The sequence below is a fragment of the Leucoraja erinacea genome, unplaced genomic scaffold (assembly GCF_028641065.1).
Source record: "Leucoraja erinacea ecotype New England unplaced genomic scaffold, Leri_hhj_1 Leri_462S, whole genome shotgun sequence".
Lineage (NCBI taxonomy): Eukaryota > Metazoa > Chordata > Chondrichthyes > Rajiformes > Rajidae > Leucoraja > Leucoraja erinaceus.
Window position 1 is genome coordinate 94141 of NW_026576363.1, and position 18650 is coordinate 112790.

The window sequence follows — 18650 nt, forward strand, 5'->3', positions numbered from 1 at the left end:
GCTCCCACTCACAGAACAAAGGAGAGTTAGCACAATTATACATTATTCTTATCAGTAAAACAATCCTACCAAGTCTGAATATGGCATGACTGAAGGATTCTGTAGCATTTCAGAATATACGAAAGCTGGGGCCAAATCGAGCTCATCCAATTACAAACCCTCTCCATACTTATCTCTGGAGATTCAGCTATTTTTTTCAATCTTGGCTTCTTTATGGCCTTGGAGAAGCACATGTTATTACTGCAGGCTGCCATCTTAACGTCTTTATTGAAAAGACAACCTGTCTTCCATATTGTTTCATATAATTTACAAAGTCATTCAGACTTGGCACCGAGCCATTCTTTTGTTCTATTAGTCCATGCTTTTGTAGAAGAACGACTCCATTTTAGATTTAACTATTAGCTCTTTCACCGTCATCCTGGGAACTAACCTGGTGAACCTACGCTGTACTCCCTCAATAGCAATATTGTCCTTCCTCAAATTAGGAAACCAAAATTGCACACAATACTCCAGGTGCGGTCTCACCAATGCCAGTCTGAAGAAGGGTCTTCCCTGAAACGTCATACATTCTTTCTCTCCAGAGATGCTGCCTGTCCTGCTGAGATACTCCAGCATTATCCACTGTGTGTCCCTTCAATTTAAACTCGCATCTGCAGTTCTTTTCTACGTACAATACTCCAGGTGGGATCTCACCAGGGCACTGTACAACAGCAGTAAGACCTCCTTGCTCCTAAACTCACATTCTCTCGCAATGAAGCCCAACATGCCATTAGCTTTCTTCACTGCCTGCTGTACCTGCATGCTTACTTTCAGTGACTGATATACAAGCACACCCAGGTCTTGTTGCACCTCCCCTTTTCCTAATTTGACACCATTCAGGTAATAATCTGCCTTCCTGTTCTTACCACTAAAATGGATAATCTCACATTTATCCACATTGTACTGCATCTGCCATGCTTCTGCCCACTCACCCAACCTATCCAAGTCACCCTGCAGCCTCATAGCATCCTGCTCACAGCTCAGACTGCCACCCAACATTGTGTCATCCGTAAACGTGGAAATGTAATTCCCTCGTCTAAATCATTTATATTGTAAATAACTGGTGTTCCAGCACTGAGCATTGTGGCACCCCACTAGTCACCGCTGAGTAGGGCTGAAGGGCCTTTATCTGTATTTTATGTCTCTATTCCTCTATCCCACTGATAAGACAATTTATTTGAGCAATGGGGGCCATTTCAAAAGCAGAGCAATAGTTGGCAGAGTGATGCAGCTGGTAGAGCTGCCGCCTCACGTCATCAGTGGTGCCTGTTCAATGCTGATCTTCAGAACTGTCTGTGTCGAGTTTGCACACTCTCCCTGTAACTACAATGCTTTTCTCTGGGTGCTCCAGTTTCCACCTACATGCAGGTCTCCGAAAGACGTGTTGGTTATTGAGTTTATTGATGGTAATGTGGAGAGAATAAGTTAAGGGGAAAGCTAATGGAGGCATAGATTGACTGAGATGCCCCCTTCTATGCTTTGTGGAAATAATGGAATCAACAAAGTAGTATTTCATGATAACACAGGATAATATACCCAGAATAAAAACATTGGGTGAGTGATTTGTCATGTGTAAAATTGATCTTGTCTCTCTGAGCAGTACAGCCACCAAGCTGGACCCCAGCTCATCATGCCTGTCGCTGTGCGTATCCCACAAAGCTTCAGACAACACACAGGGATGCCATTTTAACTCCATATCAACACATTAAGTAATTTGCTAAGGATGAAATTTAGTTACTGGGTATGTTTTGGAGAGGTTGCAGATGAGGTTTACCAGAATTCTGCCTGGATTAGAGGGTTTCTGCTGCATGGAGTTGTATAGACTTGGATTGCGTTCTCTGGAACTTCAGAGGTTAAGGGAAGACGATAAAATTATAAGAAGCACAGATCAGAACCTTTCTCCCATGGTGGAAATCTCCAACATGGAGGGCATAGCTATAAAATGAGAGAGGGAAAGTTTAATAGGAATGTGCAGAGCAAGTTTTTTTTTCCCAGAGGGTGGTGGGACCCAGAACGAATTGTCAGGAGTGACAGTGGAGACAGATGATAGTGGTGTTTAAGAGGCTTTTAGATAGTCACAGGGAATAGAAAAATACGGATCATATGCAGGTAGATGAGGTCAGTCCAGCTAGGCATCATGTTCAGCACAAATATAGTGGGCCAAAGTGCCCGTTCCTGTACTGTACTTGCCTATCTATGTATCAAATTTCATGTTTAATTTTAGGCTGGGATTTACTGGATCAACTTACTTGATCATTTCTGTGCCGGGTGGATTCTCATGACAGTGGCTCTTCTGGAACTCATCGGCCTGGGCTGGATCTATGGTAGGTGTGCCGAGACAACATGGGAAGCGACAAAACAAAAACAAAGTAATTTGTCTGAAAAAAACCCAAGAAGAGCATCTTTGGGTTTCTTCAAAGTTACTAGGGTGATGTTGAATGGTTCAGTGTTACTTTATTGTGGGGAAAAAAGATAGAACGTACTGGAGTAATTTAGCAGGTCGGGCAGCATCCCTGGAGAACATGGACGTCTCGGGTCGGGACACTTCCTCTGATTATAGGGGCAAGGGGGGAAAGCTGGAAGAGAGGGGGGGGGGGGGCAAGGTGGAAGAAAGGAGGGGCAGGTCATCCATTATTGAGACATACACCTCGGTACAGTGAAATTCCTTGTTTTGCTTACAATTCAATAAAAATCTTACTATACATAGCACAATCATACTTAATTAAAAATAATGTGATAGTAGATTACACAGAGACAGTACACACAATGTGAATCTACTTAACTTCATCTACAGAATAAAAGTATTGTCCTCAACCGCCAAGGCCTTTTGCCATTTCATTCCATATTCACAAGACACAATAACCTTCTGTGTCCTTTGCTCATGACCCCTTGTATTGCTGAGGTACTGGATATTTTAACTGAAGTATTTGCTGCAAATTAATTCTTGGTCACATATAGTGCATTCAGAAAGTATTCAGACCCCTTCACTTTGTCCACATTTTGTTACGTTGCAGCCTTATTTTAAAATTGATTAAATTCATTTTTTTTAAATCATCAATCTACGCACAATACCCCAGAATGAAGAAACAAAAACAGGTATTTAGAAATTTTTGCTATGTAAATAAAAATAAATAACTGAAATATCACATTTACATAAGTATTCAGACCCTTTGCTATGACACTCAAAACTGAGCTTAAGTTCATCCTGTTTCCATTGATTATTCTTGAGACGTTTCTACAACTTGATTGGAGTCCATCAGTGGTAAATTTAATTGATTGGACATGATTTGGAAAGGCACACACCTGTCTATATAAGATCCCACGGTTGACAGTGCATGTCAGAGCAAAAACCAAGCCATGAAGGTGAAGGAATTGTCCGTAGACCTGCGAGACAGGATTGTGTCGAGATACAGATATGGGGAAGGGTATAAAACCATTTCTGCAGCATTGCATGTCCCGAAGAGCACTGTGGCCTCCGTCGTTCTTAAATGGAAGAACTTTGGAACACCAGGACTCTTCATACAGCTGGCCGTCTGGTAAAACTGAGCAATCGGGGAGAAGGGCCTTGGTCAGGGAGGTAACCAAGAACCCGATGGTCACTTTGTCAGAGCTCCAGAGTTCCTCTGTGGAGATGGGATAAGCTTCACGAAGGACTACTATATCTGGAGCACTCCACCAATCAGACATTTATGGTTGATTGGCCAGACGGAAGGGACTCCTCAATAAAAGGCACATGACACCCTGCTTGGAGTTTGCCAAAAGGCATGAGAAACAAGATTCTCTTGTCTGATGAAACCAAGATTGAACTCTTTCGCCTGAATGCTAAGTTTTACGTCTGGAGAAAACCAGGTACCTGGCCAATACCATACCTACGGTGAAGCATGGTGGTGGCAGCATCAAGGTGTGGGGATAGAAACATATAAATTAGGTGCAGGAGTTGGCCACTCAGCCCTTCGAGCCTGCACCGCCATTCAATAATATCATGGCTGATCATCCAACTCAGTATCCTGTACCTGCCTTCTCTCCATACCCCCTGATACCTTTCGCCACAAGCACCACATCTAACTCCCTCTTAAATATAGCCAATGAACTGGCCTCCCGTGGCAGAGAATTCCAGAGATTCACCACTCTCTGTGTGAAAAATGTTTTCCTCATCTTGGTCCTAAAAGATTTCCCCCTTATCCTTAAACTGTGACCCCTTGTTCTGGACTTCCCCAACATCGGGAACAATCTTCCTGCATCTAGCCTGTCCAACCCCTTAAGAATTTTGTACGTTTCTATAAGATCCTCCCTCAATCTTCTAAATTTTAGCGAGTACAAGCCGAGTTTATCCAGTCTTTCTTCATATGAAAGTCCTGACATCCCAGGAATCAGTCTGATGAACCTTCTCTGTACTCCCTCTATGGCAAGAATGTCTTTCCTCAGATTAGGTCCAAAACTGTACGCAATACTCCAGGTGTGGTCTCACCAAGGCCCTGTACAACTACAATAGAACCTCCCTGCTCTTATACTCAAATTATTTTGCTATGAATGCTAACATACCATTTGCTTTCTTCACTGCCTGCTGCACCTGCATGCCTACTTTTAATGACTGGTGTACCATGACACCCAGGTCTCGTTGCATCTCCCCTTTTCCTAATCGCCACCATTCAGATAATAGTCTTTCCTGTTTTTGCCACCAAAGTGGATAACCTCACATTTATCCACATTATACTGCATCTGCCATGCATTTGCCCACTCACCCAGCCTATCCAAGTCACCTTTCAGCCTCCTAGCATCCTCCGCACAGCTAACACTGCCCCCCAGCTTCGTGTCATCCGCAAACTTGGAGATGTTGTATTCAATTCCCTTGTCCAAATCATTAATATATATTGTAAATGGCTGGGGTCCCAGCACTGAGCCTTGCGGTACCCCACTAGTCACTGCCTGCCATTGTGAAAAGGACCCGTTTACTCCTACTCTTTGCTTCCTGTCTGCCAGCCAGTTCTCTATCCACATCAATACTGAACCCCCAATACCGTGTGCGTTAAGTTTGTATACTAATCTCTTATGTGGGACCTTGTCAAAAGCCTTCTGAAAGTCCAGATATAACAAATCCACTGGTTCTCCCTTTTGCACTCTACTAGTTACATCCTCGAAAAATTGTTTTTCGGGGATGTTTTTCAGCGGCAGGAACTGGGAGACTAGTCAGGATTGAGCTAAGATGAACGGAGCAAAGTACAGAGAGATCCTTGATGAAAATTTCTGGACCTCAGACTGGGGCAGAGGTTCACCTTCCAACAGGACAACGACTCTAAGCACACAGCCAAGATAATGCAGGAGTGGCTTTGTGACAATGAGCTTGAGTGCTCCAGCTAGAGCCCGGACTTGAGCCCGATCGAACATCTCTGGAGGGACCTAAAAATAGCTGTGCATTGATGCTCCCCATCCAACCTAACAGAGCTTGAAAGGATCTGCAGAGTAGAATGGGAGAAATTACCCAAATACAGGTGTGCCAAGCCTGTAGTGTCATACCCAAGAAGACTTGAGGCTGTAATCGCTGTCAAAGGTGCTTCAACAAAGTACTGAGTAAAGGGTCTGAATACTTATGTAAATGTGATATTTCAGTTATTTCTTTTTAATTACTTGTGAAAATTTCTAAGCACCTGTTTTCATTTTTTAATTATGGGGTAATTGTGTGTAAATTGATGATAAAAAAAAAAGAATTTAATCCATTTTTGAATAATGCTGTAACGTAACAAAATGTGGAAAAGTGAAGGGGTCTAAATACTTCCTGAATGCACTCTAGACCAAATGAAGATATGGTGAATACGGAGTCTTTTACCTAGAGTAGACAAATTAAGAATCAGAAGACTTGAGTTTATGGTGAAAGGGTACGATTAAGACAGGTACTATAACAGCTTTAAAAGACACTTGGACAAATATATGGTGAGGAAAGGTTTAGAAAATAGGCTAAACATGGTCAAATGGAACTTCTTAAATAGGAATTCTTGGCTGGCGTGGATGAGTTGGCCTGATGGTCTGTTTCCTTTCCATGCTGTACGACTCAATGACTCTAAACTTCCCCTAAAGACAAGATGATACATTATTGAGTATCTCTACATTACTGCTGTCCACAGGGGTGAACAGATTCATCAGGGACATTGAGACGATGATTGGGGAGAAGGATTGGATGTTCTGGCTGTGGTGGAGAGTGTGCTGGTGTTTTATCTCACCGTGCTTGTTGGTGGTAAGAGTTTAATTATTTTATTAATGAAAATCACCAATTGTCTAACTCATTGCATCTCTGACATCTTTCTGTGCAATTATTTGAAACAGGTGGTCTTAGCTTGGTCTTTGGTCACATTCACCCCACCAACATACGGACTCATCGAGTACCCCACCTGGGCAATAGCTCTCGGCTGGTGTACAATCATCTTCAGCATTATGTGGATCCCCATCATTGCCATTGTGAAAGTTGTCCAAGCTGAGGGCTCCACATTGTACCAGGTGAGGACACAACTTGGTAAACAGAATATGAAGTATCCTCACTCCTTAACATATCATGTCTGCAAGATTCCTGGAAAGTTAGAGATCATAATTGAGACGTTTAGGTTTATTATTGTCACGTATAAAGAGAAAAGCTTTGTTTTGCATCCAATCAGATCAGATGTACCAGACAAAAATACAATCAAGTCAAGATCGTACAATAGGTAGAATGAAGGGAAGGATACAGAGTGCAGAATATTTCTCAGCATTGTAACTCATCAGTTCAACAGACAAAGCCCAAAATCCACAACAGGGTAGAGGTGAATTTGACAGTACCCTAGTTTATGGAAGGACCGTTCAGAAGCGTGATAACAGAGGGATAGAAGCTGTTACTGAGACTATCATATCATATCATATCATCATCAAAATCACAGCACAGAAGGCCAAAAGCGGTCAAGAACTAAGATTTAGTAATATAGATAGATTTCAGGAAATAATTGAACAAATTTATAGAGGAGTGGATTTTGGGCTTTGAGGGCGGGACACAGAGAAATAATAAAATTCAATGCTATGAAAAAAAAGAAATAAACAATGCTTGAATCACCCCCCCCCCCCTCTCCCCCCCCCCCCCCCCCCCTCCCTCCTTCTCTCCTCCTCCCTCCCCCCCCCCCCCTCCTCTCCTCTCCCCCCCCTCTCCTCCCCCCCTCTCCCCCCATCCTCCCCCCTCTCCCCCCCCTCTCCCTCTCCTCCTCTCTTTCCCCCTTCACCCCCCCTCCCCCCCCTTTTTCTCCCTCCTCCTCCCCTCCCCTCCCCCCCCCACCGTCCTCTCCCCTAAACCCCTCTCCCCTCCACCCACCCCTACCGCCTTCCCTCCCCCCCCTGTTCCCCACCTCTCCCCTCACCTCACCCCCCCTCAGCACACCCCCTCTCCCCCCCCCCCCTCCCCCCTCTCCGCCCTCTCTCTCCCCTCCATCCCTCCCCTCCACACCCCTCTCAGCACCACCTCTCTCTCCCCCTCACTCTCACCCTCTCTCTCTCCTCCCCACCTTTCCCCCCCCACCCACACCCCCTCTTCTCCCCCTCTCCCCCCCCCCCCCCTTTCCCCCTCTCTGTGTCTCTAACCCCGCACCCCTCCCCCCCATCCTCTCTAGATGTGACTGCAAGTTGGGGGCTATGCGTCAGTGGTGTGTGTAAAAGGAGCAAATTAATAATATTAATATAATATCAAGGGGGGTAATTAGCGTGAGTGCGGGGGGGGGGGGATAGTTAGTGTGGGTGACGCTGCATGCAGCCTCCCCCCCACAACTGCACGTTGGGGGAACAGTCCCAACGGGTCTGCACTTGGTCTAGTTTTACTTAAAGTCTGATCTTGACCGCTTTTGGCTCGCTGTGCTGTGATTTCCGAGAAAACGCCGCCATCTACGGCCGTCATTTTTGACCACCTCGCTCAGAGCCCCCTTCCGCCTTCCGGGACCCGAGGAATTTTTCCATCGATGAAAAATCAGAGAGATATTAATGTTTAAAATAAATTCCCCATTCTCTCTGCTGCCCCCGCTGGCGGCAGGGGGGAGGGACTATAAAACCCGGAAGTGCATCCCTCACTCAGTCTCTGCCAGACCCAAGAAGCGAGAGAGTCACGGCTTTCTGAGCTGCGAATAACACTGAACGCACGTCTACTCCACGGTGAGTCCCCTCGATGCGGCTGTAAGATGGCTGCTGCCCAATTGTCTGCCTCACCTTTTTAACAAGTTTGTGTTCACAAAATGAATTTTGGTTGTCGGGTGGTTGCTGCCCAATTGTTTGCCTTGGCTTGGCTTTTAAAATCATTGCAACAGTTGGCTGCCAGCCAAAATATCCATTCGGCCCACAATGTCTATACTAGCCCTCTGGAAACCAGCACCTGGGGCACGCAACACCCATACTAGCGCAAGAGAAAGCCCCCTACTCCCCCACAGGCGAGCAATATTGGAATTGGTGGAGAGGTGTATTATTGCGTTGGTCACCAGCCCTCCCGTGTGATGCTTAGTCCCATACAGATGGAGTTCCCTGGTCCTCACTTCTCACCCCACCAGACTTAGTATCCAATGCATCATACTCTGACAGTTCTGCCACGTTCAACATGATCCCATCACCAGTCACATTGTACTCCCACCTTTTTCTTTCTTCTGCAGAGAACACTCCCTCCTTGGTTCTCCCTTTCGGGGGGTAAAGTTTACCCAGAGTAGAGGAATCAAGAACCAGAGGAAATAGGTTTAAGAGGAGAGAGGAAAGATTTAATAAGAACCTGAGGAGCAACCTTTTCACTCAAAGATAGTGTTTGTATGGAATGAGCTTCCAAAGGAGGTATAGGAACAATATTAAAAAAACATTTGGACAGGTACATGGATGAGGTTAAGAATGATATTGGCCAAACGCAGGGAAATGGGACTAGTATGGATAGGGTATATCGGTTAGCATGGACAAGTTGAGCAGAAGGGCCTGTTTCCATGTTGTATGCGTCTATAACTATAACTTACTGATCACACAAATTACCCAAACATCTCCTCAAGCTGAACCCATCCTCTCTCCATGCCTCAGTGACTTGTTAAAGCAATGAAATAGTTCTCAACATCTTCTGAGTTCTAAATATAGTTCAATGATTTTCCATTGACTTTCCAGGTCTCTGGGTAACACAAACCCGCATGGATCTTATAGAAACATAGAAACATAGAAATTAGGTGCAGGAGTAGGCCATTCGGCCCTTCGAGCCTGCACCGCCATTCAATATGATCATGGCTGATCATCCAACTCAGTATCCCGTACCTGCCTTCTCTCCATACCCCCTGATCCCCTTAGCCACAAGGGCCACATCTAACTCCCTCTTAAATATAGCCAATGAACTGGCCTCAACTACCCTCTGTGGCAGAGAGTTCCAGAGATTCACCACTCTCTGCGTGAAAAAGTTCTTCTCATCTCGGGTTTAAAGGATTTCCCCTTTATCCTTAAGCTGTGACCCCTTGTCCTGGACTTCCCTAACATCGGGAACAATCTTCCTGCATCTAGCCTGTCCAACCCCTTAAGAATTTTGTAAGTTTCTATAAGATCCCCTCTCAATCTTCTAAATTCTAGAGAGTATAAACCAAGTCTATCCAGTCTTTCTTCATAAGACAGTCCTGACATCCCAGGAATCAGTCTGGTGAACCGTCTCTGCACTCCCTCTATGGCAATAATGTCCTTCCTCAGATTTGGAGACCAAAACTGTACGCAATACTCCAGGTGTGGTCTCACCAAGACCCTGTACAACTGTAGTAGAACCTCTCTGCTCCTATACTCAAATCCTTTTGCAATGAAAGCTAACATACCATTCGCTTTCTTTACTGCCTGCTGCACCTGCATGCCTACCTTCAATGACTGGTGTACCATGACACCCAGGTCTCGCTGCATCTCCCCCTTTCCCAATCGGCCACCATTTAGATAATAGTCTGCTTTCCTGTTTTTGCCACCAAAATGGATAACCTCACATTTATCCACATTATACTGCATCTGCCAAACATTTGCCCACTCACCCAGCCTATCCAAGTCACCATGCAGTCTCCTAGCATCCTCCTCACAGCTAACACTGCCCCCCAGCTTAGTGTCATCCGCAAACTTGGAGATATTGCCTTCAATTCCCTCATCCAGATCATTAATATATATTGTAAATAGCTGGGGTCCCAGTACTGAGCCTTGGGGTACCCCACTAGTCACTGTCTGCCATTGTGAAAAGGACCCGTTTACTCCTACTCTTTGCTTCCTGTTTGCCAGCCAGTTCTCTATCCACATCAATACTGAACCCCCAATGCCTTGTGCTTTAAGTTTGTATACTAATTTCTTATGTGGGACCTTATCGAAAGCCTTCTGGAAGTCCAGATACACCACATCCACTGGTTCTCCCCTATCCACGCTACTAGTTACATCCTCGAAAAATTCTATAAGATTCGTCAGACATGATTTACCTTTCGTAAATCCATGCTGACTTTGTCCAATGATTTCACCACTTTCCAAATGTGCTGCTATCCCATCTTTAATAACTGACTCTAGCAGTTTCCCCACTACCGATGTTAGACTAACTGGTCTGTAATTCCCCATTTTCTCTCTCCCTCCCTTCTTAAAAAGTGGGGTTACGTTTGCTACCCGCCAATCTTCAGGAACTACTCCAGAATCTAAAGAGTTTTGAAAGATTATTACTAATGCATCCACTATTTCTGGAGCTACTTCCTTAAGTACTCTGGGATGCAGCCTATCTGGCCCTGGGGATTTATCGGCCTTTAATCCATTCAATTTACCCCACACCACTTCCCGGCTAACCTGGATTTCACTCAATTCCTCCAACTCCTTTGACCCGCGGTCCCCTGCTATTTCCGGCAAATTATTTATGTCTTCCTTAGTGAAGACGGAACCAAAGTAGTTATTCAATTGGTCCGCCATATCCTTGTTCCCCATGATCAACTCCCCTGTTTCTGACTGCAAGGGACCTACATTTGTTTTAACTAATCTCTTTCTTTTCACATATCTATAAAAACTTTTGCAGTCAGTTTTTATGTTCCCTGCCAGTTTTCTTTCATAATCTATTTTTCCTTTCCTAATTAAGCCCTTTGTCCTCCTCTGCTGATCTTTGAATTTCTCCCAGTCCTCCGGTATGCTGCTTTTTCTGGCCAATTTGTACGCATCATCCTTCGCTTTGATACTATCCCTGATTTCCCTTGTTATCCATGGATGTACTACCTTCCCTGATTTATTCTTTTGCCAAACTGGGATGAACAATTTTTGTAGTTCATCCATGCAGTCTTTAAATGTCTTCCATTGTATATCCACAGTCAACCCTTTTAGAATTAATTGCCAGTCAATCTTGGCCAATTCACGTCTCATACCCTCAAAGTTACCTTTCTTTAAGTTCAGAACCATTGTTTCTGAATTAACAATGTCACTCTCCATCCTAATGAAGAACTCAACCATATTATGGTCACTCTTGCCCAAGGGGGCACGTACAACAAGATTACTAACTAACCCGTCCTCATTACTCAATACCCAGTCTAAGATAGCCTGCTCTCTCGTTGGTTCCTCTACATGTTGATTTAGATAACTATCCCGCATACATTCTAAGAATTCCTCTTCCTCAGCACCCCTGCCAATTTGATTCACCCAATCTATATGTAGATTGAAATCACCCATTATAACCGTTTTGACTTTGTCGCACGCATTTCTAATTTCCTGTTTGATACCATCTCCAACTTCACTACTACTGTTAGGTGGCCTGTACACAACACCCACCAGCGTTTTCTGCCCCTTAGTGTTTTGCAGCTCTACCCATACCGATTCCACATCCTCCAAACTAATGTCCTTCCTTTCCATTGCATTAATCCCCTCTCTAATCAGTAATGCTACCCCACCTCCTTTTCCTTTCTGTCTATCCCTCCTGAATATTGAATATCCCTGGATGTTCAGCTCTCAGCCTTGGTCACCCTGGAGCCATGTCTCCGTGATCCCAACTATATCATAGTCATTAATAGCTATCTGCACATTCAACTCATCCACCTTATTACGAATGCTCCTTGCATTGAGATACAAAGCCTTCAGGCTTGTTTTTACAACACTCTTACCCCTTACACAATTATGTTGAAAGGTGGTCCTTTTTGATTTTTGCCCTAGTTTTGTCTGCCTGCCACTTTTACTTTTCACCTTGCTACCTATGTCTTCCACCTCCAAACTTTCAACTCTGCGACCCTCAGTAGATAATTCCTTGAGCAAAATTTGCTTCACATATTAAGCCTCCTGAACCCATTTAAAGAATGAATTAATGAAATGTTTTATTTTTCCTTTCCACAGAAGATTTCTGCTGCTTGTGTGCCAGCACCTGATTGGGGTCCATACTTGGAACAGCACAGAGTGGAAAGATACAGAAATAATCCAGATTTGCAGAAGCTCTAACAGTGTTATACCTCTTGCTGCATTTAAGACATGAAAATTTAAGGCAAATTTTCTGTTTGCATTGAACTTGAAATTCACATCATAAATTAAGTGGAAGGTCTTCACAACAGATTATTATTCTACTGGTTATACGGCTTCCTGAGTTTCCAAAAAAAATTTTCCTGAGAAAAAAGTTTCCAAAAGCACCAAAGTGCTTTTATCACAAAAGGGGATACTTTAATATAGTTCAGAGATACAGCACGGAAGTAGGCCCTTCAGCACACCACCGACCACAAATCACCCATTCACATTAGTTTTATAGTATCCCATTGTCCCATCCCTCTACACTGGGGACAATTTACAGAGGCCAATTAACCTACAAACCTACATGACTTTGAGCCATGGGAGGAAAACCATGCAGTCATGTGGAGAACGTGCATCTTCACACAAACAGCACCCGAGGTCAGGGTTGAACCAGGTTTCTGATGCTGTGAGGCATCAGCTCTGCCAGCTGCGCCACTGTGCTGCCCAGGGTTGATAGATTGAGTGTTGTTGCTCTGAGTACCAATGATCAGAATGATGAGAAAAATTGTGCTTTCAGAAGAGTTTATTGCATTTACAGGTCTTTTATGTACAGCAAGTAAGAATTTCAAATATTAACTCCACCAGAATTTCCATTGGTTAACTATGCCTAATTCAGTAACTTTCTGTGAATCTCTGCACAGCAGAATAATTTTGTACATTCAATTCTACAGTTGCTTGATTTTGGAAAACTATTAAAACTGCGTGGCTCTTTCTACCAGTTCTGCTCTAACTGATAAAACTTCTCTTTTGATAAGTAAGGAGAGGGAAGAATTACATTTCATGTTTTTCTTCACTCCTTACAATGCTATGTACGACAGTGATCGCAATTTCAACTGAAGTGTGGATGGCTGTTGGCTCACTAGAAGCTCACCTGCCCTTTGACAGGTCTTGTTTTTGGTCCTGCTGAGTCCACAGCCCCCTCCTAGCAAACCAGATGTGGGAGACTGTTTAGTCGCTGACTATCCGACCATGGAGCAGGTAGCATGGGATTACATAGTACCCGTGGCGGGGAGAACTTCCCCCGACCTGACCAGTTCTGCTCTACTGAGTGAGCAAACTCTGAGACACAATGAACTGCAGATACTGGAATCCTGCATAGAACACAATGTGCTGGAGTATCACAGTGGGACAGGCAGCATCTCGGGGGGACATCAATAGGCAAAGTTTTGGGTGGGAACTCTTCAGTCTCATCCCAACACGTGGCCTATTAATGTTCTCCACAGATGATGCTTGACCCACTGAGATACTCCAGCACTTTGCATTCTGAGTGACCTCTGAACAGGTTTGTCCTGTACATGAGCCAGGTGTCCCAGTGCGAAGAAGATGCCAAAATTAGGAAACGCACTTGTTGCACAGTTCACAACACAGACAGTACTGGTATCCCTGTAGCATTTGTTGGAGAGTTTGCTGTATGATTTCAGTATATATATCAGCATAACTCACTATGAGAGAATAAAGTGTGTGAAGATTCAAATAAAAATGTCAGATGTTGGAAATAAAAACAGAAAACGATGGAAACACTCAGTAGGTCACGCAGATTGTATGGAAAGAGAAATAGTCAACTAACCTTCAACACCAGTGCTTCTCAGGCTTGTGTGCTCAGTCTACTTGGACACCTATGTCTGTGTGGCCAAAAACATCACCAACTCCATCTTGAAGCTCGCCGATGAAACCACTGTCCTCAGTGGGATCAACAAAAACAAAGATATGAAGTACAGAATAAAGATTGTGAAAGCCTGTGTCATGATTCAAGACACAACCTAGTACTTATTGTGAGCAATACAAAAGAGTTGGTTGTCGTCCTAAGAAGTGAGGTGGTAAACACAACCCTCCAGCTGCTGCAGAGATGGTTAACAACTTTATTTTTCTTGGCCTCATCTCACCGTCCACATCTCAAGCAACCTAATCTGTTCACTTCACATTGATGTGATCAAGGAAGTTGCACCAATACTTCAACAAGTCAAACAGATGGTTGACATCATTTATTTGCACTTTGATCTTGGATACGACATTTTACTTGCATACAACGTTTGACAAAGTCCCATAAGGAAGACTGATCCAAAAGATTCGAACCCTTGGGATCTAGTGTAAGTTAGCTAACATGGACCTAAAATTGGTCTAGCAATAGGTGGTGTACAGCAATGGTTTTAGTCATTCGAAGTGGTGCCTCATAGGAATCTGTTCTGGAAGCTAAACGTTTTGTTATATTCAGTGACAATTTGGAAATTAATTTAGGACAAAAATAGTGGTGTTGATAGGAGGAATGACAGTATAATGAGATCAGCAGGATGTTGCAGAAGGTCACCAGGATGTTGTCTGAGATGGAGCACTTAATATTAATGAGGGAAGTATGAGGGAATTGAATGCAACATCTCCAAGTTTGCGGATGACACGAAGCTGGGGGGCAGTGTTAGCTGTGAGGAGGATGCTAGGAGGCTCCAAGTTGACTTGGATAGGTTGGGTGAGTGGGCAAATGCATGGCAGATGCAGTATAATGTGGATAAATGTGAGGTTATCCACTTTGGTGGCAAAAACAGGAAAGTAGACTATTATCTGAATGGTGGCCGATTAGGAAAAAGGGAGATGCAACGAGACCTATGTGTCATGGTACACCAGTCATTGAAAGTAGGCATGCAGGTGCAGCAGTCGGTGAAGAAAGCAAATGGTATGTTAGCATTCATAGCAAAAAGATTTGAGTATAAGAGCAGGGAGGTTCTACTGTTGTTGTACAGGGTCTTGGTGAGACCACACCTGGAGTATTGCGTACAGTTTTGGTCACCTAATCTGAGGAAAGACATTCTTGCCATAGAGGGAGTACAGAGAAGGTTCACCAGACTGATTCCTGGGATGGCAGGACTTTCATATGACGAAAGACTGGATAGACTCAGCGTGTACACGCTAGAATTTAGAAGATTGAGGGGGGATCTTATAGAAACTTACAAAATTCTTAAGGGGTTGGACAGGCTAGATGCAGGAAGATTATTCCCGATGTTGGGGAAGTCCAGAACTAAGGGTCACAGTTTAAGGATAAGAGGGAAGTCTTTTAGGATCGAGATGAGAAAATCATTTTTTACACAGAGAATGGTGAATCTGTGGAATTCTCTGCCACGGAAGGTAGTTGAGGCCAGTTCATTGGCTATATTTAAGAGGGAGTTAGATGTGGCCCTTGTGGCTAAATGGATCAGGGGGTATGGAGAGAAGGCAGGAATGGGATACTGAGTTGGATGATCAGCCATGATCATATTGAATGACGGTGCAGGCTTGAAGGGCCGAAATAGAAACATAGAAACATAGAAAATAGGTGCAGGAGTAGGCCATTCGTCCCTTCGAATGGCCTAGTCCTGCACCTATTTTCTATGTTTTCTATGTCGATGTTTTTATGTTCCTGACGAGGAGCAACTGGCTCGGTGTGGGGTTTGTTTTTTCTTTAAAAATTAAGAAACGTTTCCCCTTAGCAATGCAATCTAGAGGCATAAGTTTAGAATAAATAGTAAGATGCATGTTTAGAATAAGTAGTAAAGACTGTTAGAGTGGATATGAAGACGTCTTTTCAACCCAAGGAGGTTAGAATGAAGCATAATGCCTGAGTGTGTAGCAGCATATAATGTCACACTTAAGAAATATCTCAGGGGAGCGCTTGAATCCCTAAGGCATAGAAGGGTTTTGATTTTTTTGGATATGGTGGGCCGACAGTCTTGCTTCTTTGTTGTTTAACTCTAATGGGAAATGGTGAGTGCCTGCAAATACCCTGCCTGAGAGAGTGGTGGAAGCAGACACTTTGTATTACATGATGGTCAGCAAGTCACACAGTGGGAGGATGCCGAACACAAGTGTGGCTTCAAGACCCCACACTCCATTTGGAATGAACATTGAATTCTGCAACTTCACGTAAACTGCTCTCTCATTGTTTCCCATTACATGCGTTCCTTTCTTGCCCACTTTCTCACCCAACTCCGCCGTGATGGTCAGTACTCCTATTCCTTATTACCCGATTTGCCTTAACTAAACTCATGTAGACTTTTGTCCTGCACCTCACCCCTGGCTCTCAGCTCTGCTTTGAAACTGACTCCTCCCCCAGTCCAGAGAAAGTATCCCGCCACCGAAATGTTGACAGGCCTGTCTCTGGAATTTTAGTTTTGGCCATAGGCATTTTCAGCTTGCCCAGCCTTCCTTTTACAATGACCTTGGGGGAGGCCAGCAACTGCTTGACTTATAGACCAGCGGACGTACGCTCTGATTCTATGTCATAATGGGTGAGATCCAAATTCTCCACAGAATATGGTGCCAGGTTGGAGGTGGGACCACGGTGAGGTTATCCCAAATTAAGGAATTGAATTGAATTGTTACACGTGACAAGTAACAGTGAAATTCTTTGCTTGCATACCCAAGATATAGTGTACTGACAAAGTGACAAAGTACCCCAGTGCAAGGTCCACCTTTGTTCCTCCCTTCCCCACTCATGGCGGTCCCCAAACCGGGTCCTCCATTGTTCTTTCCCCTCCTCACGGTGCCCCCCCCCCCCACACCACCCACCCCCACACGCCAGGTCTTCCTTTTGTTCCTTTCCCCGGCAGCGGCGTCCCCTCACTCCACCTGGTTCGTCCTCATCTGCCGGTCAGCACCATCATCACCGGTTCCTCTCTGCACGCCTCCGTGACTCCCGACCCAGGCCCCCCAGCCGCGGGGGTCCTGCAGACCCAGTTGGGCCGTTAGCCCTTGGGCTTGTCGTTTGACTCACGAGCTCCAGCTCTGATCTGCGAGACCCAGGCTCCGGACCCGCAGGGCTCCGCCAGCCGGCACCTCCGGAAGGCATCATATAAGGGAATGTGAAATGAGCATTCAGGTGTCCTGTGTCTCATGAGTCCCGGCCCATGGTTGGGCACAGGCTCAAAATCTCATCCGGCCGACAATATAGAAGCTTGAAAGCATAAGAAAACCCTTCGGCCCTTTCGATCCAGCACCCGCCATTCATTGTAATCAAGGCTTATCATCCCTATCTATCACCCGTGCCTTGCCTTCTCCCCATATTCCCTTGACTCCACTCGCCCCTTGAGCGCCATCTAATCTCTCTCTTAAATCCCTTCAGTGAATGGTCCTCCACTGGCTGCCGCTGTTGCAACGGAATTCCATAAATCATACTCTCTGGGTGAAAAAGTCTTAATGCATGATGCCCTCCCGCTTTTAGTCTAGACTGAGCCCCCCTGTTCGCTGGACCACGTCAACATGGGAAACTTTTACTCCTTGCATCCTAAGCGTGTCCAGTCCTTTATAATTTTAATAATGTTTTTCGATAAGACCCCCCTCATCCTTCTAAACTCCAGTGAATACGAGCCTGGCCTTTTCAATCTTTCCCCTCATATGACAGTCCCACCCTCCCAGGGATCAAGCTCGTGCACCTACGCTGCAACCGCCGTCACTCAACAAGGATGTCCTTCCTCGGAAAGGTTATGAGATCTAAACTGGACACAATACTCCCGATGGGTCTCACACCCGAGCCCTATAACAACTTCAGAAGAACCCTCTTGACTCCTATCCATAAAAATGTTTGTGGCCCTCCTTGGATGATATATATAGGGCCAGATTCTTGCGCTGTGCCACAAACATCAAGCAGGATACATCCCACCCTGCCAACCACCTTTTCACTCTGCTACCCTCTGGAGGCGAGTTCGTTTGCACAGTATGGTGCACTGACAATAACGTATTCCTTCCATTCATTCATTCAAACCCTCTTGTTATGACGACAACCATTCATTAGCGTTTCTTCACTTCCTCCTGTACCTGTCCGCCACCTTTCAGTGCCCGGTGGTACAATGTACGCCAGGTCTCGCTGTACCTCCCCTTCACCTAACCTAAATCCATGGAGGGTCATTAATAATCCTGCCCCCTTGTTTTTGCGCCAAATTGGTTAACCTCACATTTAGCTATATTATACTGCATCTGCCACGCACCTGCTCACGTCACTCAATCTGTCTCTCCGCCTAATTTAAAATTTCTTTCAGTTTCCTCTACCCCCCTTATATCTCTGTCCTCAGTACATCTGGGAGATTGTTTGTGTCTTCCTTAGTGAAGACAGATGCGAAGTACCTATTCAACTCTTCTGCCATTTCCTTGTTGCCCATAATAATTTCACCCGT

General features: G+C 44.8%; 1 protein-coding gene across 1 annotated transcript in view; it reads left to right on the forward strand.

Moving 5' to 3' along the window:
• LOC129693893 (sodium- and chloride-dependent neutral and basic amino acid transporter B(0+)-like) overlaps positions 1–13335 on the forward strand; it is a 62145-nt gene extending 48810 nt beyond the window's left edge. The window contains exons 10-13 of the mRNA XM_055630631.1: positions 2264–2363; positions 6159–6268; positions 6358–6528; positions 12352–13335. Of these exons, the coding sequence (XP_055486606.1) occupies positions 2264–2363; positions 6159–6268; positions 6358–6528; positions 12352–12453 (483 nt within the window). The 3' untranslated portion in view covers positions 12454–13335. The remainder of the gene's footprint in view (positions 1–2263; positions 2364–6158; positions 6269–6357; positions 6529–12351) is intronic.
• Positions 13336–18650: the final 5315 nt, after the last annotated feature.